The following is a 26,832-nucleotide window of genomic DNA, read 5'->3' as shown; positions in this document are numbered from 1 at the left end:
GATAATTGTTTTGAATCTGGGCTCATTGTGAACCCAAAGTATAAAATGAATGACTGCCATTCAAACCGGGAGAAAGGCTGGCTACTGTACCGCGGGGTACGTACGCTTTCTCCCGAAGCTTCGTGTAACAATAAAACTGCACAGATTTGAACACAGCAAGTCTGACTCCTGAAGTGGTTGATTTTTCCCACAACACTGACTTTGCATCTGTATTGGGCAGTAATTGAAAATTGCCCCTTCATTTTCTTAATTTATTGATTATTGTAAACTATTTTGTGTTTCCATACATTTAGCTCCTTTTGCCTTTTAATGTTGTAACACTTCACATAAAAGGAGTTTCTGACATGCCACATGACAGAAAATTGGATTATTTTGTAAATCAAATTGTCCAGTTGGGGCAGTAAACCCTAGGCTTTTCCAGTCCACACCCACCGTGAGTAGGTGGGAATGTGGTGAATGGACTGGAACACAAGCTGTAACCCAGATATACCATTAGGTTGCAAATCCACATGACCACCTCCTGTAGAGGGCTGACAGAACGCTGGAGGCCAATGTTCCCAGGGAGATGAGGTGCAGAAACGTTACCCTGACAAAAAACTCCAACTTTGACAGATCAGGAGAAAAATGATTTTTTCTCCAAAATGATAATTTCCCTCACAAAGGAAGTCACGAGGAGCAAAATAATCAGAGTGTGGGGCTAGGGGAGTAATACTGCTTTCCTTTCTCTCTCTGACCCCAACATGGCAGCAATTGCAGAACCTCCTGCCCTGCCCGAGTGGTGTGGCCACACTTCATGGGCAATCAAAGGCAGTGACTACCCATTGCAAATATTCATTCAGTATTTTCTTTAACCGCTTAGAGATTTACGTGGAAATGAGCTCCAATGTGACTGTAAAACAAAATGGATGACCACTTGGTTGAAGGCCATAAATGCCACTGTGACAGATGTTTTCTGCGCTGGGCCACCAGAACATGAGGGAAGGAAATTAACAGACATGACATCTTCTGACTTTGACTGCATGTCAACAGGTAAGTTGTATTACATATTATGTGCAAGCAAATTGAAAGTAGAAATATGCTACATTCAGTTATATTCATCACAATTGACTGAGCAAATATTTATAAAAACTGTGCAACAATAATAAAAATAATAATAAGCACAAAACTTGGCCTTCTAAATTCGCAGTTTTGATCTATTGTTTTCCACTGATCCAACCCTTCACTGGGCTTAATTCTCCAGCCTCCATGCCACGTGTTTCTCGGTGGCACGCTGTTCGCTGGTGGTGGGATTCTCAGTTTCCGTCGTCGTCAATGGGAATTCCCATTGAAGTCGCCCCACACCGCCGGGAAACCCACAGCGGCGGTGCGCTGCTGACAAGGCCAGAGAATCCCACCGCTAGAAAACGACCGCGGAATTCTGACCATTACCCCAACCAATCAAACCTAAATATGTCAATAAAGTGAGCAACAGAGAGAAAGGGAATGCTGATTATTTTCTGAATGTGTTTTGTTGAAGGTGCCTTGATTCTGAAACTTGACTCTGGTTAAACATAACACTTGGACCACCGATAAATTGTTCAATGGCTAAAACACACCATTTAGCTGTGAGCTCTGATCTGAGCTGGTTTGCAATGCAAGTTCTACAATTGGCCTCAATGCTCCTCAACAGGTGAAGGGGTTAAGTCACCAAAGTTCACGCTCCTGATCACTATCCAGTAATTCCTGCTCGGAAGTGGATGTGAATAGATGCCGAGAAAGAGCTGTTTACCCTAATGCCTCCCCTTAAAGTCAATTAGCCTGACGTCACTGTCTGGCTTACATTGGACTCTTAAATGGCCTAGCAAGCCTCTTAGGCACACCAAACCACCACAGAACATTCAAAAATAAATTAAGCCAGACAAACCGATTAAGGCACCGGAAATTATGACAGTATACCCAGCCCTGTCAACCCTGCAAAGTCCTCTTTTTTTTTAAACAAATATTTTATTGAAAATTTTTGGTCAACCAACACAGTACATTGTGCATCCTTTACACAATATTATAACAGCACAAATAACAATGACCTATTTTATATAAACAAAAAACAAAAAATGAATAAATATTAAATAACAAAAATGAAAACTAACCCTAATTGGCAACTGCCTTGTCACAAGTTACACCCCCCCCGCCCCCCCCCCCCACCCCTCCCCCCCCCCCCCCCCCCCCCCAAATCCTGGGCTGCTGCTGCTGCCTTCTTTTTCCCCTTCCATCTATCTGTCCGCAAGGTATTCGACGAACGGTTGCCACCGCCTGGTGAACCCTTGAGCCGACCCCCTTAGGACGAACTTAATCCGCTCTAGCTTTATAAACCCCGCCATGTCATTTATCCAGGTCTCCACCCCCGGGGGCTTGGCTTCCTTCCACATTAGCAATATCCTGCGACGGGCTACTAGGGACGCAAAGGCCAAAACATCGGCCTCTCTCGCCTCCTGCACTCCCGGCTCTTGTGCAACCCCAAATATAGCCAACCCCCAGCTTGGTTTGACCCGGACCCCCACTACTTTTGAAAGCACCTTTGTCACCCCCATCCAAAACCCCCGTAGTGCCGGGCATGACCAAAACATATGGGTATGATTCGCTGGGCTTCTCGAGCACCTCGCACACCTATCCTCCACCCCAAAGAATTTACTGAGCCGCGCTCCAGTCATATGCGCCCTGTGTAATACCTTAAACTGAATCAGGCTTAGCCTGGCACACGAGGACGACGAGTTTACCCTACTTAGGGCATCCGCCCACAGCCCCTCCTCGATCTCCTCCCCCAGCTCTTCTTCCCATTTCCCTTTTAGTTCATCTACCATAGTCTCCCCTTCGTCCCTCATTTCCCTATATATATCTGACACCTTACCATCCCCCACCCATGTCTTTGAGATCACTCTGTCCTGCACCTCTTGTGTCGGGAGCTGCGGAAAATCCCTCACCTGTTGCCTCGCAAAAGCCCTCAGTTGCATATACCTGAATGCAATCCCTTGGGGCAACCCATATTTCTCGGTCAGCGCTCCCAGACTCGCGAACTTCCCATCCACAAATAGATCTTTCAGTTGCGTTATTCCTGCTCTTTGCCACATTCCATATCCCCCATCCATTCCCCCCGGGGCAAACCTATGGTTGTTTCTTATCGGGGACCCCCCCAAAGCTCCAGTCTTTCCCCTATGCCGTCTCCACTGTCCCCAAATCTTCAGTGTAGCTACCACCACCGGGCTTGTGGTGTAGTTCCTCGGTGAGAACGGCAATGGGGCTGTCACCATAGCCTGCAGGCTAGTCCCCCTACAGGACGCCCTCTCTAATCTCTTCCACGCCGCTCCCTCCTCCTCTCCCATCCACTTACTCACCATTGAAATATTAGCGGCCCAATAGTACTCACTTAGGCTCGGTAGTGCCAGCCCCCCCCCTATCCCTGCTACGCTGTAAGAATCCCTTCCTCACTCTCGGGGTCTTCCCGGCCCAAACAAAACCCATGATGCTCTTTTCAATCCTTTTAAAAAAAGCCTTCGTGATCACCACCGGGAGGCACTGAAACACAAAGAGGAATCTCGGGAGGACCACCATCTTAACCGCCTGCACCCTCCCTGCCATTGACAGGGCTACCATATCCCATCTCTTGAAATCTTCCTCCATCTGTTCCACCAACCGCGTTAAATTTAACCTGTGCAGTGTGCCCCAATTCTTAGCTATCTGGATCCCCAGGTAACGAAAGTCTCTTGTTACCTTCCTCAACGGTAGGTCCTCTATTTCTCTACTCTGCTCCCCAGGATACACCACAAACAGCTCACTCTTTCCCATGTTCAATTTATACCCTGAAAAATCCCCAAACTCCCCAAGTATCCGCATTATTTCTGGCATCCCCTCCGCCGGATCCGCCACATATAGTAGCAAATCGTCCGCATACAAAGATACCCGGTGTTCTTCTCCTCCCCTAAGTACTCCCCTCCACTTCTTGGAACCCCTCAGCGCTATCGCCAGGGGCTCAATCGCCAGTGCAAACAGTAATGGGGACAGAGGGCATCCCTGCCTTGTCCCTCTATGGAGCCGAAAATATGCCGATCCCCGTCCATTCGTGACCACACTCGCCACTGGGGCCCTATACAATAGCTGCACCCATCTAACATACCCCTCTCCAAAACCAAATCTCCTCAACACCTCCCACAAATAATCCCATTCCACTCTATCAAATGCTTTCTCGGCATCCATCGCCACTACTATCTCTGTTTCACCCTCTGGTGGGGCCATCATCATTACCCCTAACAGCCTCCGTAGATTCGTGTTCAGCTGTCTCCCCTTCACAAACCCAGTTTGGTCCTCGTGAACCACCCCCGGGACACATTCCTCTATTCTCATTGCCATTACCTTGGCCAGGACCTTGGCATCCACATTTAGGAGGGAAATTGGTCTGTAGGACCCGCATTGTAGCGGGTCCTTTTCCTTCTTTAAGAGAAGCGATATCGTTGCTTCAGACATAGTCGGGGGCAGTTGTCCCCTTTCCTTTGCCTCATTAAAGGTCCTCGTCAGTACCGGGGCGAGCAAGTCCAAATATTTTCTATAAAATTCGACTGGGAATCCGTCCGGTCCCGGGGCCTTTCCCGTCTGCATGCTCCTAATTCCTTTCACCACTTCTTCTACCTCGATCTGTGCTCCCAGTCCCACCCTTTCCTGCTCTTTCACCTTGGGAATTTCCAGCCGATCCAAAAAGTCCATCATTCTCTCCTTCCCATCCGGGGGTTGAGCTTCATATAATTTTTTATAAAATGTCTTGAACACTTCATTCACTCTCTCCGCTCCCCGCTCCATCTCTCCTTCCTCGTCCCTCACTCCCCCTATTTCCCTCGCTGCTCCCCTTTTCCTCAATTGGTGTGCCAGCAACCTGCTCGCCTTCTCCCCATATTCATACTGTACACCCTGTGCCTTCCTCCATTGTGCCTCTGCAGTGCCTGTAGTCAGCAAGTCAAATTCCACATGCAGCCTTTGCCTTTCCCTGTACAATCCCTCCTCCGGTGCTTCCGCATATTGTCTGTCCACCCTCAAAAGTTCTTGCAGCAACCGCTCCCGTTCCTTACTCTCCTGCTTCCCTTTATGTGCCCTTATTGATATCAGCTCCCCCCTAACCACCGCCTTCAATGCCTCCCAGACCACTCCCACCTGGACCTCCCCATTGTCATTGAGTTCCAAGTACTTTTCAATACATCCCCTCACCCTTAGACACACCCCCTCATCCGCCATTAGTCCCATGTCCATTCTCCAGGGTGGGCGCCCTCCTGTTTCCTCCCCTATCTCCAAGTCCACCCAGTGTGGGGCGTGATCCGAAATGGCTATAGCCGTATACTCCGTTCCCCTCACCTTCGGGATCAATGCCCTACCCAGCACGAAAAAGTCTATGCGCGAATAGACTTTATGGACATAGGAGAAAAACGAGAACTCCTTACTCCTAGGTCTACTGAATCTCCACGGGTCCACACCTCCCATCTGCTCCATAAAATCTTTAAGCACCTTGGCTGCTGCCGGCCTCCTTCCAGTCCTGGACTTCGACCTATCCAGCCCTGGTTCCAACACCGTGTTAAAGTCTCCCCCCATTATCAGCTTTCCCGTCTCCAGGTCCGGAATGCGTCCTAGCATCCGCCTCATAAAATTGACATCATCCCAGTTCGGGGCATACACGTTTACCAAAACCACCGTCTCTCCCTGTAGTTTGCCACTCACCATCACGTATCTGCCCCCGTTATCCGCCACTATAGTCTTTGCCTCGAACATTACCCGCTTCCCCACTAATATAGCCACCCCCCTGTTTTTCGCATCTAGCCCCGAATGGAACACCTGCCCCACCCATCCTTTGCGCAGCCTAACCTGGTCTATCAGTTTCAGGTGCGTTTCCTGTAACATAACCACATCTGCTTTAAGTTTCTTAAGGTGTGCGAGTACCCGTGCCCTCTTTATCGGCCCGTTGAGCCCTCTCACGTTCCACGTGATCAGCCGAGTTGGGGGGCTTCCCACCCCCCCCCCTTGCCGATTAGCCATCATCTTTTTCCAGCTTCTCACCCAGTTCCCACGCAGCTGTATCTCCCCCAGGCGGTGCCCCCCCGCCCATCCTCTCCCGTACCCGCTCCCCCCTTTCCCCAGCAGCAGCAACCCAGTAATTCCCCCCTCCCACCCCCCCCGCTAGACCCCCCGCTCGCGTAATTACTCCCCCCATGTTGCTCCCAGAAGTCAGCAAACTCTGGCTGACCTCGGCTTCCCCCCGTGACCACGGCTCGCACCGTGCGACGCCCCCTCCTTCCTGCTTCTCTATTCCCGCCATAATTATCATAGCGCGGGAGCCAAGCCCGCGCTTCTCCCTTGGCCCCGCCCCCCATGGCCAACGCCCCATCTCCTCTCCCTCCCCACCTCCCCCCATCACCCCCTGTGGGAGAGAGAAAAGTTACCACACCGCAGGATTAGAACATAAAACCCCTCTTCGCCCCCCACATTCGCCCCACCACTTTGTCCAAACGTTCTTTTTAATAATCCACTCATTCCAGTTTTTCTTCTACAATAAAAGTCCACGCTTCATCCGCCGTCTCAAAGTAGTGGTGCCTCCCTTGATATGTGACCCACAGTCTTGCCGGTTGCAGCATTCCAAATTTTATCTTCCTTTTATGAAGCACCGCCTTGGCCCGATTAAAGCTCGCCCTCCTTCTCGCCACCTCCGCACTCCAGTCTTGATAAACGCGGATCACCGCGTTCTCCCATTTACTGCACCGAGTTTTCTTCGCCCATCTAAGGACCATTTCTCTATCCTTAAAACGGAGGAATCTCACCACTATGGCTCTGGGAGTTTCTCCTGCTCTCGGTCCTCGCGCCATAACTCGGTATGCTCCCTCCACCTCCAACGGACCCGCCGGGGCCTCCGCTCCCATTAACGAGTGCAGCATCGTGCTCACATATGCCCCGACGTCCGCACCCTCCACACCTTCAGGAAGACCAAGAATCCTCAGCTTGTTCCTCCTTGCGTTGTTTTCCAGTGCCTCCAACCTCTCCACACATCGTTTCTGATGTGCCTCCTGTATCTCCGTCTTCACCACCAGGCTCTGTATATCGTCCTCATTCTCGGCTGCCTTCGCCTTCACGACCCGAAGCTCCCGCTCCTGGGTCTTTTGTTCCTCCTTTAGCCCTTCAATCGCCTGTAGTATCGGGGCCAACAGCTCTTTCTTCATTTCCTTTTTTATCTCTTCCACGCAGCATTTCAAGAACTCTTGTTGTTCAGGGCCCCATGTGAAACTGCCACCTTCCGACGCCATCTTGGTTTTTGCTTGCCTTCCTTGCCGCTGTTCCAAAGGATCCGCTGCAATCCGGCCACTTTCCTCTCCTTTTTCCATCCGTGTCCAGGGGGAATTCCCTTCTGGTTTACCGCACGGTGTTTTTAGCCGTTAAAATTGCCATTGGGGCTCCTATCAAGAGCCCAAAAGTCCGTTCCACCGGGAGCTGCCGAAACGTGCGACTTAGCTGGTCATAGCCGCACCCGGAAGTCCTTGTGCAAAGTCCTCTTGACTAGCATCTGGGAACTTGAACCATAATTGGGAGAGCTGTCTCACAGACAAATTGAAAACTTTCTGAGCGACTCCTGTTCAACACTTGACCATCATACACACCACATCATAGCTTATAATGTCCCAGACACCACCAACACCATTCCTGGCAGGACAGATCCACCAGAGGTAACAGCACAGAGGTATATATTTATATTTATGAAGGAGTTGCTACTGGAGTACTCTACACTGACTCCAGATCCCATGAAGTCTCATGGCATCAACTCAAACATGGGCAAGTAAACCAGCTGCTGATTTCCACCTATCACTGTCTCCCTTCCCAGCTGAAGAATCAGTACTTTACCATGTTTCTACAATAAAAGTCCACGCTTCATCCGCCGTCTCAAAGTAGTGGTGCCTCCCTTGATATGTGACCCACAGTCTTGCCGGTTGCAGCATTCCAAATTTTATCTTCCTTTTATGAAGTACCGCCTTGGCCCGATTAAAGCTCGCCCTCCTTCTCGCCACCTCCGCACTCCAGTCTTGATAAACGCGGATCACCGCGTTCTCCCATTTACTGCACCGAGTTTTCTTCGCCCATCTAAGGACCATTTCTCTATCCTTAAAACGGAGGAATCTCACCACTATGGCTCTGGGAGTTTCTCCTGCTCTCGATCCTCGCACCATAACTCGGTACGCTCCCTCCACCTCCAACGGACCCGTCGGGGCCTCCGCTCCCATTAACGAGTGCAGCATCGTGCTCACATATGCCCCGACGTCCGCCCCCTCCACACCTTCAGGAAGGCCAAGAATCCTCAGGTTGTTCCTCCTTGCGTTGTTTTCCAGTGCCTCCAACCTCTCCACACATCGTTTCTGATGTGCCTCCTGTATCTCCGACTTCACCACCAGGCCCTGTATATCGTTCTCATTCTCGGCTGCTTTCGCCTTCACGACCCGAAGCTCCTGCTCCTGGGTCTTTTGTTCCTCCTTTAGCCCTTCGATCGCCTGTAATATCGGGGCCAACAACTCTTTCTTCATTTCCTTTTTTATCTCCTCCACGCAGCATTTCAAGAACTCTTGTTGTTCAGGGCCCCATATGAAGCTGCCACCTTCCGACGCCATCTTGGTTTTTGCTTGCCTTCCTTGCCGTTGTTCCAAAGGATCCGCTGCAATCCGGCCACTTTCCTCTCCTTTTTCCATCCGTGTCCAGGGGGAACACCCTTCTGGTTTACTGCACGGTGTTTTTAGCCGTTAAAATTGCCGTTGGGGCTCCTATCAAGAGCCCAAAAGTCCGTTCCACCGGGAGCTGCCGAAACGTGCGACTTAGCTGGTCATCGCCGCACCCGGAAGTGTACTTTACCATGTTTAACACTGCTTGGAAAAAGTACTGAGATTATCAACGGCATAGAATGTATACTGGATGGGGGATTTCAATGTTTATAACCAAGATAACCAAGAGTAGTTTTCTCAATTCTACTAAAGTAAGTAAAGTCGCCATTGTCCCAGATGACCATAGGCTGCATTCCCCTTTGAGGAGGAGAGCTAACTGGTGGTGATTTAACCTGAGGATCACCACACCTCAGGCGAGCGGTACAATTTAGAAGATGGGGCCTTCATGAATAACCTCGCTGTTGGCCTCGCTCTGCATCATGAACCAAATGTCCAGCCATCTGAGCTAAACCAACCCCTAGCACCACTACCGACTGAACAAGTCCTGAAAGATGTAACGTGCAAGTCTTCATTCTGTAGATTAAGTGTGGTGACAGGAGGGAAAGTTAGCAGGTTTCCCACTTGGCGGCAGGTCTGATTTATCTGCCAATTTTGCACTTTTCAGCTCATTAATTATGCATTAATGATGAAGCTTGTCGGATCTCATGGCAAGGCAGGCAGGGATTCATCCACCCCACCATTACCTCATGGGGTCAAAGGCCTGCACAGACATTAATTCACTGCAGGCTAGATGTACACTACAGTTCTGCTTCACCATGGTGCCAAAAGGAAAAACCCTCTGCCCCACAGTTCAGTAAGGCCTCCATGCGCATTCTCCTTTGGGCCACCCAGGAAAGGTAGGACCCCTCTTTCCGAGAGATTGAAAATTGAAGAGTTAATTAAAATTAAAGGCAATAAAATAATTCAACATAACCAATATACTTCAATGTAAAGTTTAAACTCAAGCAGAATATAAAATATGCAGGCAATCTGATCATATCAGATTTCAGGTGGTTTAGGTTAAAGTTCCCCCCATAGATTTGAGAGATGTCAAATTTATGCGACATGTAAAATTCTAAAGGATGTATTATATGTAATGACATCTTATTCTAATTCTGGAAAAGTAACTCTTAATAGATGTAGTTCTCTTTGTTCACTAGTGTTAAAGATAGTTTGGTACGAGGACAGGCACCTTCATGTTCACATCAATATTTTAGCTAATATTAACAAATAAATGAAAATATAACAATTTACATCTATATAGGATTATTCACAGAGAAGAAATAGACACTGAGTGAGAGGGGTAAGAAGCAGAACATAAAGAAGTGGTGAGGAGAAAGCCTTTTTGAAGTTTTTTAAAAAACAGGGAGGGAGAAGATAAAGTGGAGCGATTTGGACAGTCACTGAGGGAATAAGTATTTTTTTAAATATGTTTTTTATTCTCCTTTTTCACATTTTCTCCCAAATTTACACCCACCAACATTAAACAATAATCAGTAACAAATATGTCAATCCCCATATCAATAACAACGATCCCATCCTCCCACCAAACCCAAAACATTCGCCAGCATGTTCACACAAACAAATGACAAAAAGGAATTAGGGATCACCCAGAGTCACCATTAACACACACAGCCCCCCTCCCCGCAACCCTCCCACCCACCCACCCCAACAAATGTTCGATGTGATCCAGTTCTTGAAAGTGCACAATGAATAATGGCCATGAATTGTAGAACCCCTCCATCCTTCCCCTCAGTTCAAACTTAAGCTTCTCAAGAGTCAAGAATTCCAACAGGTCCTCCCGCCACGTCAGGGCACAGGGTGGAGAGGTTGCGCTCCAACCCATCAGGATCCGCCTTCAGGCGATCAACGAGGCGAAGGCTGCAACATCTGCCTCCGCACCCGTTTGCAACCCTGACTGGTCCGACACCCTGAATATGGCCTCCCGGGGGCCTGGGTCCAGTTTCACGTGCACCACTTTAGAAATTACCCTAGAAATCTCCTTCCAGTAATCCTCTAGCTTTGGATAGGACCAAGACATATGAACGTGATTAGCCCCCCCCCGCAACGTTCATTCATCTTCTACTCCTTCAAAGAATCGGCTCATCCTCGCCCTTGTGAGGTATGCTCGGTATACCACCTTCAGCTGTATCAGCCCCAACCTCGCGCAAGAGGTGGAGGCATTCACTCTCCGGAGCACCTCACACCAGAACCCCTCCTCCATATCCTCTCCCAACTCTTCCTCCCACTTTGCTTTGATCCCTTCCAGTGGTGCCTTCTCCTCTTCCAAAATAGCTCCGTAAACCGCCGACACTACCCCCTTCTCCAGTCCCCCTGTCGTCAGCACCTCCTCCAGCAATGTGGAGGCCGGCTCCACCAGGAAGCTCTGTATCTTCTTTCTGGCAAAATCTCGAACTTGCATGTATCTAAACATTTCCCCCTGTTCCAGCCCATACTTCGCTTCCAGCTCCTTCGATCCTGCAAACCGACCCCTAAGAAACAAGTCTTTTAGTGTCTTAAACCCCTTCTCCTCCCATTTCCGAAAATTTCCATTCCACTTCCCTGGCTCAAATCTGTGGTTCCCCCGAATCGGCATTTCCCTTGACCCTGCCCCCAACCCGAAGTGTTGGCAAAACTGCCTCCAAATTCTCAACAAAGCTATTATACCGGACTCCCTGAGTATTTTTTCCTGGGGCCATCGGGAGCGGTGCTGATGCTGGTGCTTTCAATCCCGACCCCCTGCATAAACTCTCCTCCATTCTGACCCACTGGGAATCGACCCTTCAGATCCAGCTCCGCACCTTACTGAGGGAATAAGTATGATGGTGGAAAAGTGTTGGCCACTGGTTGACCAAAGTGGCGAACAGGGTCAGAAGACATAAATGTTGTGAATGGGAACATGGAGCTGAATGTGCTAAGAGTAGGAGACATGAAGGTCAGGATAATTGCCTTGAAGTTGATTCCAAAGGGCATAATGAGCCAGTGAGCCTAGAAAGGGCTGAGGTGGAGAACATGTGCCTTTGTGTGGATAGTGCAATTCTAAAGGAGCTAGAATTTGTGGAATGTGGAAACAAGCAAGCCATGAGTTAATATTGACTTGGTTTAGAATCCAGGCAGCAATGGGGAGAGGTAGGAGCAGAGCTAACTACATTGCAATGGATAGAAGTAGCTAGTTTGCGAATATAAGATATACATTAGGAACCTGAATCTGTGCTTCCAAGATAGTGTCACCATGTTAACAAAGGGAGCAAAGATGAAGAGAAAGAGACTAAGGACAGAACTTCAAACTATTACATTCCTCAGTTTAATTTTACATCAGTATTAATCTTAGCTGATTTCTTAACGTAACTATAAGACTTGTATGAAACTTAAAATTCTAGCATTTTTTGAAAATCGTAAGAAAGAACATTAATGCACTATAAAACAGTGCATAATATAATGCATGCTGCCACACAATGTATTCTAATTTTTCAATGATCCAATCAATTCTCTAATAAATTGTGAATTGAAGTAAATTACACCAACAACATAAAAATGCCCAGACTGTCGATCAAATATCTTCGGGTGCCTGTAAAAATAATAATCACTCCACAAATATTTTTGTTGTGCTTTGTGGTTGTTAGCATTGATCTGTGGACTGTAATTGTTCCCTTTCATGTAGTACTCAACCATTAATGTCTTGAAGTTATGTTACCAAAAACAAATTTAAAGGACATATTGTTAAGAAGGAAAGTTTGACCTTAATTTTAAAGGGCATCTTTTGGCGTAATTTCAATCCTGCATGAGATAAAAGAACACAAATTATTATTGCCTGCCTTTCTTTTTATCTGACTGAGCAAAGCTCGTAATGTCAGAAACTGTTAGTGTCATGATCGAATCTTTCAGATAAAAGTGATTTTATTTTGCAGTTCTACCTCGGAACTAAACTATAAAATTCTCTTGATTTATTTATTCATTTGTGAATAGTTAACCAAAGATTGTAAAATTAATTGAATTTAAAAAAAATTATGCCTGAGCACACAAACAAACTTTGTCACTCAGAATACTGGAGGGGAAAGTACAACTGGGAATCTTGTTCTTTATATAACAAAGAATGATGCTAATAACTTTCCTGGGCCACAACTGAGGAGATGTCAGACAAAATGATGGCAGCCTGAAATCAGAAAACCAACATGAAATAACTATAGTTTCTAAATCATGTAGATCTTCCACGAAGCAAAACTTATCTTTTATGACCTTGCCACATAGAAACATAGAAAATAGGAGCAGGAGGAGGCCATTCAGCCCTTCAAGCCCACTCGCCATTCATTATGATCATGGCTGATCATCCAACTCAATAGACAAATCCGCTTTCCCTCCATATCCTTTGATCCCCTGCACCCTAAGTGCTGTATCTAACTGCTTCTTGAAACCATACAATGTTTAGGCCCCTCAACTACTTCCTGTGGTAATGAATTCCACAGGCCGACCACTCTCTGGGTGAAGAAATTTCTCCTCATCCCTATTCTAAGTGCTGTATCCTCAGACTGTGACCTCTGGTTCTGGACATACCCACCATCAGGAACATCCTTCCTGCATCCACCTTGTCTGGCCCTTTTAGAATGTTATAGGTTTCTGTGAGAACCCCCCTCATTCTTCTGAACTCCAGCAAATACAACTCTAACTAATTCAATCTCTCCTCAGACGTCAGTCCTGCCATCCCAAGAATCAGTCTGGTAAACCTTCTCTGCACTCCCTCCCAAGTAAGAACATCTTTCCTCAGATAAGGAGACCAAAACTGCACAAATATTGCAGGTGTGACCTCATCAAGGCCCTGTATAATTGCCGCAAGATTTCCTTGCTCCTGTAATCGCATCCTCTTGCAATGAAAACCAACATACAATTTGCCTTCTTTACCGCCTGCTGTACCTGCATGCTTATCTTCAGTGACTGGTGTATGAGGACACCCAGGTCTCGTTATACATTCCCCTTTTCTAATTTCTGGCCATTCAGATAATAGTCTGCCTTCTCATTTTTGCCACCAAAGTGGATAACCTCGCATTTCTCCAAATTATACTGCATCTGTCATTCATTGTCCTACTCATTCAACTTGTCTAATTCACACTGAATGATCTGAATCCTTCTCGCAGCTCACCCTCCCATCCAAACTTGTTGTCATCTGCGAATTTGGAGATATTACATTTTGTTCCCTCATCTAAATCATTAACATGTATTGTACGCCACTCGCTACTGCCAGCATTTTGGGAAAAGACCTGTTAATTCCTACTCTTTGTTCCCTGTCTACCAACTAGTTTTCTATCCATCCCAATATGCAGGAATTGTAAGAAGGGTGGAGTTAACTTTAAAATGGTGAAGATAAATGTGTGCTCGCCATAGGGGCCTCTCAGTGATTCAGAAGATATAAGTTATGTTGATGAGGATGATATATATGCATTAATGATCAGTTAAAAAATGCTTTTTATTTGCAGAATTTGTGCTGTACCAGATTTTACCATATGAGTCTATATCTGTGGACACATTTGCTTTTAAGAATGATGTGTATGTAGCAATTGCCCAACCTAATGTGGGAAATTGCAGAGTGCTCGAATGGAACTATATTGAGAAGAATTTTCGAAGTTACGACAATATAACTGGTATGTATGAATCTAACTAATGGTTACTAAATACATTTGTGCACTATTTCCATAATGTTTTTAAAGATGAATCCCTGTTAATATTGTCACATCCTATGTGCACCACATGATGTTCTCTGGTACTCAGCCATACAAACAGGGAAGGAAGGCAGATAGAAGCATTTATATATTGCCTGGTGACATCTATCGGAAATATACCAAACACTTTACGTGCAGTGAATACTTGCTAGTTTTAATAAGTGGACTCAGAGTTGATCTTTTCTGCGCAATGAGTTATTGACCTTAGCTGAGGCACCAGTGAGAACCACACAACTGGTGCTATTTGCTCCAGGAAGGGGAAAAAACAGCCGGTATCTCAGGTCTGGATCTTGATCCATCCTTGTTGGAAAATGTATCCACATTTGGGGCTTAAATTTCTCAGGAGAACTATTGCTTATTCCCTGTTGCAAGAATCATCTCACAACTGACACACCTAAAAAAAGCCCAACCCTCAGCCAGAAAGCAATGCCAACAAAAAGCAGCGAGCGGGACATCTGCCCGCTCAGTGGGAGGAAATCCCACCTCGAGGGTTGCCGGCCAAACAGATTGGCCAGTAGCTCCAGCAGTCCCTGCAGCGGCAGAATCAGCAGTGGGGACTGCTGGGACAAGTCACCCCATGAGGAAGAGCAATGGCTTCAGGAGTGAGGTAAGTCCTGGGGAAGGGTCTTGCAACTTAGGAAGAGGTAGTTTGGAGACCGGGTATGGAGGAACAAAGTGGTCTATCATCTTGGAGAATGGGAGGTGGGGGGGGGGGGGGGGGTGAGGGGCACTGCCCCAGATGCACACAGGATACCCCAAAGGACATAACCTCTTTCCCACCTTTTATGGCATAGGCAGTGTTATCTAGGTTAATTGGCTTGATAACAATTTCAAGTGGATCTTATTTATTTGAAAATGGTGGGCAGGCCGTCCATTTAGGCACCTGGTCACCTACCATATTATGGGGGACAGCTCTGGAGTGGGTGGGAAAGTGGTGGGCTTGTCATCTATTGATGGCAATGTGCCCTCCCCACATGCCAAAGACACACCCAGCAGAGGGGCGGGGGGGATAAAACCTTGATGTCTGGAGCCACACATGAAAGTGGCATGCTAGTGAAGTAAAAAAGGGCTTCTGTTATCCACTGCACTGAACTTCTGAACGGATTGCCACCTTTAGGAGGGGAGCGGACTTGAGTAATAATAATGACGGGCACGATTCTGCGGGTCCGTGAGCCACAGGCGTAAATCCCATAATAGCCGCAAAATATCGCGAGAGGACAAAAACAGGATTTGCGCTGGCCAGATTCTGATCTTAAATTTCCCAGGTCCTTCCCGATGACATGATCAGATTCATGCCGAGGAAGGGAGAGAAAGTGATTTGAATGGATATAAATCTAATTAGCCAGTTAAAAGTTGAATCATCAGATCTCATGGAATCTTCCCACCCACCCAGAACAATGTCAAGCCGGTGTAAATTACTACTGTGTTGTGATCTGTAAAACCTTAGATACTTTTGGCCAGTTTACTTACTCAAAGGCTTTACCTAAGGTATCTTTAATAAGGAGGAGAACAAACCACAAACACAAGTTCAAATTCAACGATATTCCTTAAAGACAATTAACCCTTATATTTTTTAAAACATATTTTATTAAGGTATTTGAAAATTTTAATAATAATAACATTAACAATGACATCAACATGATATAATAAACATTTCCACCCCCACCCCAATCTTCCCACACCCCAACCATGAAACAACAATCCGGCCCGCTCCCCTCCCCCCCCACCGCCCCATGGAATACTGCATCAGCTGACATTTTAATTTTTCACGAGAAAATCGATGAACGGCTGCCACCTACGGGTGAACCCGACCATTGACCCTCTTAAGGCGAACTATATCTTCTCGTTTTGGATACTGTTGGGGGAGATGGCTCACCAGGGGAAGGCAGCAGTAGCCATGTTCATGGCACCGTGGCTGGCTTTGCTGCACAGAAGGGCAGGAAGAAGAGTGGAAGGGCTATAGTCATAGGGGATTCAATTGTAAGGGGAGTAGATAAGCGGTTCTGTGGTCGAAAACGAGACTCCCGAATAGTATGTTGCCTCCCAGTTGCACGGATCAGGGATGGCTCAGATCGGCTGCAGAACATTCTGAAGGGGGAGGGTGAACAGCCAGTTGTCGTGGTGCACATAGGCACAAATGATGTAGGTACAAAATGGGATGAGGTCCTACAAGCAGAATTTAGGGAGTTAGGAGCCATGTTAAAAAGTCGGACCTCAGAGGTAGTAATCTCAGGATTGCTACCAGTGCTACGTGGTAGTCAGAGTAGAAATGAAAGAATAGGCAGGATGAATGCGTGGCTTGAGAGATGGTGCAGGAGGGAGGGGTTCAGATTTTTGGGACATTGGGACCGGTTCGGGGGGAGGTGGGACTACTACAAATTGGATGGTCTACACCTGGGCCGGACTGGAACCAATGTCCTTGGGGGTTCTTTTGCTAACGCTGTTGGGGAGGGTTTAAACTAATGTGGCAGAGGATCAGGAACCAAATGAGGAGGTTAGTGGACTGTAACGAGGTAGTAACCAAAGCCTGTGAGGAACTAGATCATGAAGTCAGCGTGACTAAGGGGAAGAGTAGGCAGGGAGCAGATGATGAACGTAAAGGGACTGGTGGTCTGAGGTGCGTTTGTTTTAATGCAAGAAGTGTAGTAGGTAAGGCAGATGAACTTAGGCCTTGGATTAGTACCTGGGAGTATGATGTTATTGCTATTACTGAGACTTGGTTGAGGGAAGGGCATGATTGGCAACAAAATACCCCAGGATATTGATGCTTCAGGTGGGAGAGAGAGGGAGGTAAAAGGGGTGGAGGAGTTGAATTACTGGTCAGAGAGGATATCACAGCTGAGCTGAAGGAGGGCACTATGGAGGACTTGAGCAGTGAGGCGATATGGGCAGAGCGCAGAAATAGGAAGGGTGCGGTAACAATGTTGGGGCTGTACTACAGAACTCCCAACAGTGAGTGTGAGATAGAAGTACAAATATGTAAACAGACTATGGAAAGATGTAGGAGCAACAGGGTGGTGGTGATAGGAGATTTTAATTTTCCCAACATTGACTGGGATACACTTAGTGTCAGAGGTCTAGATGGAGCAGAATTTGTAAGGAGCATCCAGGAGGGTTTTCTAGAGCAGTATGTAAATAGTCCAACTCGGGAAGATGCCATACTGGACCTGGTGTTGGTGAATAAGCCCGGCCAGATGGTTGAAGTTGCAGTCGGGGATTACTTTGGGAATAGTGATCACAATTCCGTTAAGTTTTAGAATACTCATGGGCAAAGACGAGAGTGGTCCTTAAGGGAGAGTGCTAAATTGGGTAAGGCCAACTATACCAGAATTTGGCAGGAGCTGGGGAATGTGGATTGGGAGCAGCTGTTTGAAGGTAAATCCACATTTGGTATGTGGGAGGCTTTTAAAGAGAGGTTGATTAGAGTGCAGGACAGCCATGTCCCTGTGAAAATGAGGGATAGAAATGGCAAGATTAGGGAACCATGGATGACAGATGAAATTGTGAGACTAGCTAAGAGGAAAAAGGAAGCATACATAAGGTCTAGGCGACTGAAGACAGACGAAGCTTTGGAATATCGGGAATGTAGGACCATTCTGAAACGAGGAATCAAGAAGGCTAAAAGGGGTCATGAAATATCTTCAGCAAACAGGGTTAAGGAAAATCCCAAAGCCTTTTATTCATATATAAGGAGCAAGAGGGTAACTAGTGTAGCCAGTTAAAATGGCTAACTCCCGATTTAAATTGGCTAACTCCTGATTTAAAATGGCGAACGGCAAAGGCTGATGGGAAAGTCAGCCAACAGGACACAAATGAGCAGCTGCAGATTGAGTGTGTCTTTACCTCTGGAAAGGCCAGACAAGATCGATACCAGCAACCATCAGCATAACAAAACACCAGCCATCTGCATATTAATGAGCAATCCCCGGGAACAATGAGCAACATTTAGATACATAAAGCCAAACCAGACTCTTTGGCGCCAGCAGAAGCCTACACAATGGGAGGTGAACGACCACCTCAGGACCGCCCATCGATCAGGGAACCGCTCCAGCATTGGAGAAAATCGAACCAAGTGATTGGGACAAAGTCCAGTCACTTGGAACCAGGTACAGGGTCCGCCCCGAAAGGCGGGAAGCCCCTGGGGACTATAAGAATTAAGCCCAAGTTCAAATTGTTGTTCTTGACCGGGTCACTCAGCAACGTGAACCAACCCTTGACAGTGACCGGTTCAGCCGCTGCTGATATCCAGTAAGTCTTACTTCAACGCTCATTACGAGATAGGTGCTCCTAGCTACCAATCTGTACCAACTTCGAATCCCGCAGGCTCAGAAGCCGAATGAAAGGCCATTCGTTTCCCTGACCTGGTGGGCCAGTTCCAAGTTAAGTATTGGCCTTTCAGCTGTAGAAGTAGCTTAGACATAGAATTTGTACATGAGTAGTGATTACTGTGTATAATAAATGTGCTTTGATTTAAATCTTACGAAGCGGTGTATTGGATTATTGATCAGTACCCGGACTTGAACCACGTGGCGGTATCATAAAGATACCTGGCGACTCAAGAGCAAAGGTGATAAAACAGAGCAATTAAACTAAGGCAAAAGTTAGCAACACTAGAGAAAGGGTTGGCCCACTCAAGGACAAAGGAGGAAAGTTATGCGTGGAGTCAGAGAAAATGGGTGAGATTCTTAACGAGTACTTTGCATCGGTATTCACCGAGGAGAGGGACATGACGGATGTTGAGGTTAGGGATAGATGTTTGATTACTCTAGGTCAAGTCGGCATAAGGAGGGAGGATGTGTTGGGTATTCTAAAATGCATTAAGGTGGACAAGTCCCCAGGTCCGGATGGGATCTATCCCAGGTTACTGAGGAAAGTTAGAGAGGAAATAGCTGGGGCCTTAACAGACATCTTTGCAGCATCCTTGAACACGGGTGAGGTACCGGAGGACTGGAGAATTGCTAATGTTGTCCCCTTGTTAAAGAATGGTAGCAGGGATAATCCAGGTAATTATAGACCAGTGAGCCTGACGTCAGTGGTAGGGAAGCTGCTGGAGAAGATACTGAGGGATAGGATCTATTCCCATTTGGAATAAAATGGGCTTATCAGTGATAGGCAACATGGTTTTGTGCAGGGAATAGAAATTCTTTGAGGAAGTGACAAAGTTGATTGATGAGGGAAGGGCTGTAGATGTCATGTACATGGACTTCAGGAAGGCATTTGTTAAGGTTCCCCATGGTAAGCTGATGGAGAAAGTGAAGTCTCATGGGGTCCAGGGTATACTAGTTAGATGGATAAAGAACTGGCTGGGCAACAGGAGACAGAGAGTAGTAGTGGAAGGGAGTTTCTCAAAATGGAGAACTGTGACCATTGGTGTTCCACAGGGATCCGTGCTGGGACCACTGTTGTTTGTGATATACATAAATGATCTGGAGGAAGGTATAGGTGGTCTGATTTGCAAGTTTGCAGACGACACTAAGATTGGTGGAGTAGCAGATAGTGAAGGGGACTGTCAGAGAATACAGCAGAATATAGATAGATTGGAGAGTTGGGCGGAGAAATGGCAGATGGAGTTCAATACGGACAAATGCGAGGTGATGCATTTTGGAAGATCCAATTCAACTGCGTACAGTTCTGGTCGCCACATTACCAAAAGGATGTGGATGCTTTAGAGAGGGTGCAGAGGAGGTTCACCAGGATATTGCCTGGTATGGAGGGCACTAGCTATGAAGAGAGGTTGAGTAGATTAGGATTATTTTCATTAGAAAGACGGAGGTTGAGGTCTACAAAATCATGAGAGGTATAGACAGGGTGGATAGCAAGAAACCTGTTCCCAGAGTGGGGGACTCAATTACTAGGGGGTCACGAGTTCAAGGTGAGAGGGGAAAAGTTTAAGGGAGATATGCGTGGAAAGTTCTTTACGCAGAGGGGGTGGGTGCCCGGAACGCATTGCCGGCGGAGGTGGTAGAGGTGGGCACGATAGCGTCATTTAAGATGTATCTAAACAGATACATGAATGGGCAGGGAGCAGAGTGATACAGATCCTTAGAAAATAGGCAACAGTTTTAGATAGAGGATCTGGATCGTCGCAGGCTTGGAGGGCCGAAGGGCCTGTTCCTGTGCTGTAATTTTTCTTTGTTCTTTGTTCTTTGTTCTTTGAGACTGAGAAACCCAGTCATGCCACTAACCCACGTCTCTAAACTCGAGGGCTTCGACTCCCGCCACATTAACAAGATCCATCTCCAGGTTACCAGGGAGGCAAAGGCCAAGACGTCAGCCTCTTTCGCCCCCTGAACTCCCGGCTCTTCCGACACTCCAAAGATCGCTACCCCGGACTCGGCAGCACCCGTGTTTTTAGTACCGTGGACATTGCCTCAGCAAAACCCTGCCAAAACCCTCCAAGCTTCGGGCATGCCCAAAACATGTGGACACCTATCCTCTATCCTGAAAACTTGCTCATCCTAGCCACTGTCATGTGTGCCTGGTGGACTACCTTAAATTGTATCAGGCTAAGCCTGGCACATGATGAGGAGGTATTAACCCTGCTTAGGGCATCCGCCCATACACCCGCCTCTATCTCTCCTTCCAGCTCGTCCTCCCACTTGCCCTTACGCTCCTCCACCGGAGCTTCCTCCTCCTCCTGGTAAATATCTGAAACCTTCCCCTCTCCCACCCAGGTACTGGAAGCTACTCTATCCTGTATCCCCCGTGGCGGCAGCATCGGAAAGGCCGGAACCTGCTTTCTCAGGAAGGCGCGCACCTACAAATACCTAAACCCGTTCCCTGCTGGCAATTTAAATTTATCCTCCAAGGCTTTCAAGCTGGGAAAGCTCCCATCTATAAATAGAACCCCCATCCTTCTAATTCCTGCATTTTGCCATCCCCGGAACCCACCATCCAGCCTACCTGGTACAAACTAATGATTATTATAAATCGGGGTCCAGACCGTTGCTCCCTCCACTCTCTTATATCTCCTCCATTGCCTCCATTGCCCCCAGATTCTCAGAGCCGCGACCACCACCGGACTTGTGGAGTATCGGGCCGGCAAGAGCGGAAGAGGTGCCGTTACCAATGCTCCCAAACTTGTGTCTTTGCATGACACCGCCTCCATCCGCTCCCACACCGACCTCTCCCCCACTACCACTTCCTAATCATGGCTAAATTAGCCGCCCAGTAGTAATTGCAGAAGTTCGGAGGCGCCAACTCACCCTCCTCCATCTGCGCTCCAGCAACACTTTCTTCACTTGCGGGGTTTTACCCGCCCATGCAAAGCCCGAATTAACCTTATTCACCCGCTTGAAAAAGGCCTTTGGGATGAAGATGGGGAGGCACACTGAAACACAATCAGAAATCTGGGGAGGACCGTCATTTTCACGGTCTGTACCCTCCCCGCCAGTGATAGCGGGAGCATGTCCCATCTCTTAAAGTCCCCTTCCATTTGTTCTGCCAGCCGGGATAGGTTTAACTTGTGCTGTGCCTCCCATTCCCGGACCACCTGGATTCCCAGATACCGAAAGCTCTTTCCTACCATTATGAGCGGCAGCTCTCCCAGTCTCTTCTCCTGTCCTTTTGCCTGGATCGCGAACATCTCGCTTTTCCCCATGTTCAATTTATACCCCGAAAAATTGCCAAATTCCCCCAGGATTCGCATTACTTCCCCCATCCCCTCCAACGGGTCTGAAATATACAAGAGCAGGTCATCTGCGTAGAGTGAGACCCGGTGCTCCACCCCCCAACCCCCGAACCAGCCCTTCCCAGTTCCTAGAGGCTCTTAACGCCGTGGCCAATGGCTCTATGGCCAGAGCAAACAGTAACGGGGAGAGGGGGCACCCTTGCCTCGTCCCTCGGTGTAGTTTAAAATACCCCGACCTCAGCCGGTTCGTACGCACACTCGCTACTGGTGCCTGATAGAGCAACCGCGCCCAGTCAATAAGGCCTCACCAACCCCAAACCTTCCCAGCGCCTCCCACAGGTAATTCCACTCCACCCGATCAAAAGCCTTCTCCACATCCATCGCTACCACCACCTCCACTTCCTCTCCTTCTGAGGGCATCATAATAACATTTAAAAGCCTTCGAACATTGGCCTTGAGTTGCCTGCCCTTTACAAATCCCGTCTGGTCTTCCCCTATCACCCCCAGGACACAGTCCTCTATCCTGTGTCCTCTATCCTTGTGGCCAGTATCTTAGCCAGCAGTTTGGTATCCACATTCAGTAGAGAAATTGGCCTGTATGACCCACATTGCTTCGGATCCTTCTCCCGCTTCAGGATCAATGAAATCGAGACCTGCGACATTGTTGGGGGGAGGACTCCCTTTTCTCTTGCTTTGTTAAATGTCCTCACCAACAGTGGGCTCACTATCTCTGAAAACCTCTAATAGAATTCCACCGGGTAACAGTCAGGCCCCGGGGCGTTACCCGACTGCATGCCATCCAGCCCCTTGATTATTTCCTCAATCTCAATTGGGGTTCCCAACCCTTCCACCAGATCCTCATCTACCCTCGGAAACCTCAACTGATCCAAAAACTGCCTCATCCCCTCCACCCCAGCCGGGGGTTCCGACTCATATAATTTACTATAAAAGTCCTTAAACACCTCATTCACCCCCACTGGGTCCAGGACAGTATTCCCGCCTCTACTCTTTACTTTACCTATCTCCCTGGCCGCCTTCCTTTTCCTGCGCTGGTGCGCTAACATTCTGCTTGCCTTTTCCCCGTACTCATAAATCGCCCCCCTTGCCTTCCTCAACTGTTCCTCCGCTTTCCCTGTGGTCAACAGCCCAAACCCCGCCTGTAACCTCCACCACTCCCTCAGTCGCCCCGCATCCACGGCCTCCGAGTATCTCCTATTCACCTGGAGTACTCTCCTCCACTAACCTATCCCACTCAGCCCGTTCCGCCTTTTTTCTGTGGGCCCATATCGAGATTAATTCCCCTCTGACCACTGCCTTCAAAGCCTCTCAAATCATCGCTGCAGAGAACTAACCCTTATATTACCCACAAAATACTAGAGGTACCCACAATCAGTGTATACTACCTGCAAAGATGGCTTGGTAGGCTATGGGTCTGTTTGCTGGAGTTTCTCTGGCCCGTCCTCACGAAGGGTGGTTCTCGCTGGCAGTCTCTTCCTTCCTTCTGGTCTGGTTCACTTCTGTGGTCTGGTCAAGGTCACCTCCCACGTCAATTGTCTTCGCTGCTGAGGGGTCCGGAGGGCCTGTGCTTATCCTCCTCTGGCTTTGCGCCCTTTTCCACTGCCTGTGGCCTTTTGCCAATGGGGCATTGAAAGGGATTTTTAGTGTCCTATGATCCGATTGATACCCCAGTGACAGGTGTCCACCGACCCAGGTGTCCATCTCCAGTGGCCGTGTTTGCACGCACATCTTGCCAAATAAGGTGACGGCGGGAACTCTAGGCGCCCGAGGGTCTGGCCCGGCCTGGGTTTGCAACTGTAGGCCGATGCATGTCAATCGGATCGATTATGTCTTGATGGCCGATTGACAGGGCAGGTCCGGACATGTTGTGGCAGCCTGTCTGACCTTTAATGTATTCGAACTTGGCCAGTCCAAATTCCCATGAGGTTGTGTGGTTTGTTTTAAAGTGCTCAATTCTTTCATTTCAAATGGCTAATTTCAATTGTGCCAAAACTCAAAGCCCTGGTAGGTCACCACATTTGTTTTTTAAAAGTGGGAACCAGACGACATGACCTCCGAGAGAGAGTAAAGAGGTGAGCAACACTGCCTCCACCTAACACCAGAGTGTACAAAGGGACTGTTCCCGCCAGCCGGCTCCAGAGGTGGGTGGAGAGGCCTCCTCCAGCATAGGGGTTGCGGCTGGTGTCCGTTGCCCTGAAGCCTGCAGGCTGTGTATTTTTGAAAGTTTTCAGAGTGCTGTGTCAGTTTGCAGTCTGTATTGCCAGGAAATGAAATTGATTGCTGAGTGACTCAGCTCTGAGTGACAAGGGAGTATGGGGTTTCTGTGGGTGCAGGGCTCAAGAGATGTGTTTTATTACACTTCTGGTAGTATGTTATCTGGTAGTCTGGTAGTATACTACTGAATGTAATATATGTTACTCAATACTGTTGATGAGGTTATCTGAATCTTGATGAAGTAATAACAAAAGATTTATTGAGTAACTAAAATAATAATTTTGTGAGTTCTTTACTTTAATATTAATACTAGCAATAAGGTTAACAAGATCTACAGTAACTATGTTTAACTACACTAACACTCTGAGCTAATCTACACTCCTATCCTCTCGTCAGAGTACACCCAAAAGAGAGAGAGGAACAGAATGAGTCTGGCTTTTATACCCCTGTTAATGCTGCCCTCGAGTGGTCATCTGATTCTACTGATTACACATTAACCCCTTATGAAATGAAATGAAAATGAAAAATGAAAATCGCTTATTGTAACGAGTAGGCTTCAATGAAGTTACTGTGAAAAGCCCCTAGTCGCCACATTCCGGCGCCTGTTCGGGGAGGCTGGTACGGGAACATGCTGAGATCACTACATCCCCCTTTTTTTGTGTTATATATTTTCTGTATGTTGTAAAGAAAATTGAACACTCATAATTGATGCAGTTTGCAAATACATTACAAAAAATCAATGAGTTAATCAGTCCAATGGTCACAAGTTGAAACAATTGGGTTTGCGTCTTCTTTTAGTTGATCTCCTAAGTGGACATGGAGTCACTGAAGTTTTTTTGTCCTTCTGTTCACTGACAGATGGTTTAAAGCATTGTCGAGTGAGTGAATCATGTAAATGCAACATTGGAAAGACAGGTTTAGGAAGTTGAACCTTTAGTAAGTCTCGCCGATTACATCTAAACAGCACATCCTCATCAGACTTTACAATATAGGAGCATGGCGCTGCTTGTCGTATTACTGTTGCAGTGTTCGTTGTCTGATCTGGTCTTTTTTTGTGCTTGTGGTATCGATTCTGTATGTCATCTGCCTTGAAAACTGGTTTGCTTATTTGTTTTGGAGCAAATATGAATTTGTGAAATTCGTTGGCATGACATTTGTTTTGTGTGACCAATGTCCATGTTATGTTTCTACTCTTGCCATTGTTTTGGACTGTGTTGATACATTGTCCTTCATGTGCAGAGTTATAACCTGTTGTACAGGTTGTTGTTTCGTTGTTGTTGTTTTTGTTGTTGTTGTGCTTATTGACTATTCCTGGTGGATAATTTGAGTCATTCTCAGACATCCCGTTATCAGTGTCTTTTGTGGTATCTGACGTTTCATTGAGCTTTCTGATTTGAGGTATGTGAGAATGATCTGATGTTGCATTGATCTTAGTGACATCAGTCATTTCTGGTTGATTTGATTCCTCTTTGAATGTCTAACTACACTAACACTGAGCTAATCTACACTCTTGCTCTCTCATCACAGTACACCCAAAAAAGAGATTGGAACAGAATGAGTCTGGCTTTTATACCCCTGTTTGTGCTGCCCTCACGTGATCATCTGATTCTACTGATTACACATTAACCCCTTATGTACATGCATATACAGAGATCACTACAAGATGGGGGGGAAGGGGGTCATGAGACTGAAGGAGGCTAGCCGAAGGGCTGGTTGGATGAGACACAGAAAAATAAGACAGGGCTGTGATCAGCTTTGGGGGGGGGGGGGGGGGGGCGGGGGGGGGGCAGGTGGACAAGCATTTAAACTTCATGCAGTGGCAATCCAGGAGTATTAAGTGCAAATGTCTGACTGCAATGACATCTCGGGATGATGTAACCTGAGTAAGAACAATGCCTCTTAGCCTTGCCGATCCCTGATTGTGCAATCTAATATTCCTGGCACTCAAGCTCAGCAAATGAGTTGGCCTTCTTGAGTTAGCCCTTAACAATGTCAGCTCTCCATGTTTTCAAAGTCAAGATATGGGTGAAAACATGTTTCAAGGATAAATGGTTGGGTGCATGGGATCGAGCGGGAATGTGTCAGCATAATTGTTGGACCTCAGTGCCTGCCGTAGAGGATCCATTAGCCCTCAATTCACATAAGCGCCCAGTTGACCTGCCCATGAGGAATAGGTGACCATCAGAACCTCAGTGATGTAAATGTTAAGTGAGGGGACAACCAGACGGGAGGCCACAGGTTAGTCCTGAAGGAGTGAGGGAATTGACCAAAGCCAATCAGGCGGTGAAGTTGGAAGGGCACCAGGCATGTGAGTGAGCACTAACTATTGGATAAGGTGCAAGAATGGCTGCTTCCAGGACAGGGAGGACAAAGGATGAGGGGGAGCGTCTGAAGGTATCTGACTGGACACCAACCTGACTGTCAATCTCTCTCTGTCTCTCGCAGCTTTCTCAGCTCGGGATGGAGCCAGTGCTGTGCAATTCAGTTTATAAAAGTGCTGGAGGAGCTCCTATTCCAG

At 47.4% G+C, this 26,832-nt stretch overlaps 1 protein-coding gene across 2 annotated transcripts in view; it reads left to right on the top strand.

The window, feature by feature from the left end:
- lgi2a (leucine-rich repeat LGI family, member 2a) overlaps window positions 1–26,832 on the top strand; it is a 134,939-nt gene that overhangs the window by 91,411 nt on the left and 16,696 nt on the right. For both annotated transcript variants that reach the window (XM_072496505.1, XM_072496506.1), the window contains 2 exons: window positions 860–1,029; window positions 14,210–14,374. In XM_072496505.1, coding sequence (XP_072352606.1) covers window positions 860–1,029; window positions 14,210–14,374 — 335 coding nt within the window. The remainder of the gene's footprint in view (window positions 1–859; window positions 1,030–14,209; window positions 14,375–26,832) is intronic.

Source organism: Scyliorhinus torazame, chromosome 3, assembly GCF_047496885.1.
Source record: "Scyliorhinus torazame isolate Kashiwa2021f chromosome 3, sScyTor2.1, whole genome shotgun sequence".
In the NCBI taxonomy this organism is placed as follows: domain Eukaryota; kingdom Metazoa; phylum Chordata; class Chondrichthyes; order Carcharhiniformes; family Scyliorhinidae; genus Scyliorhinus; species Scyliorhinus torazame.
This window is presented reverse-complemented; position numbering and strand designations above follow the sequence as displayed.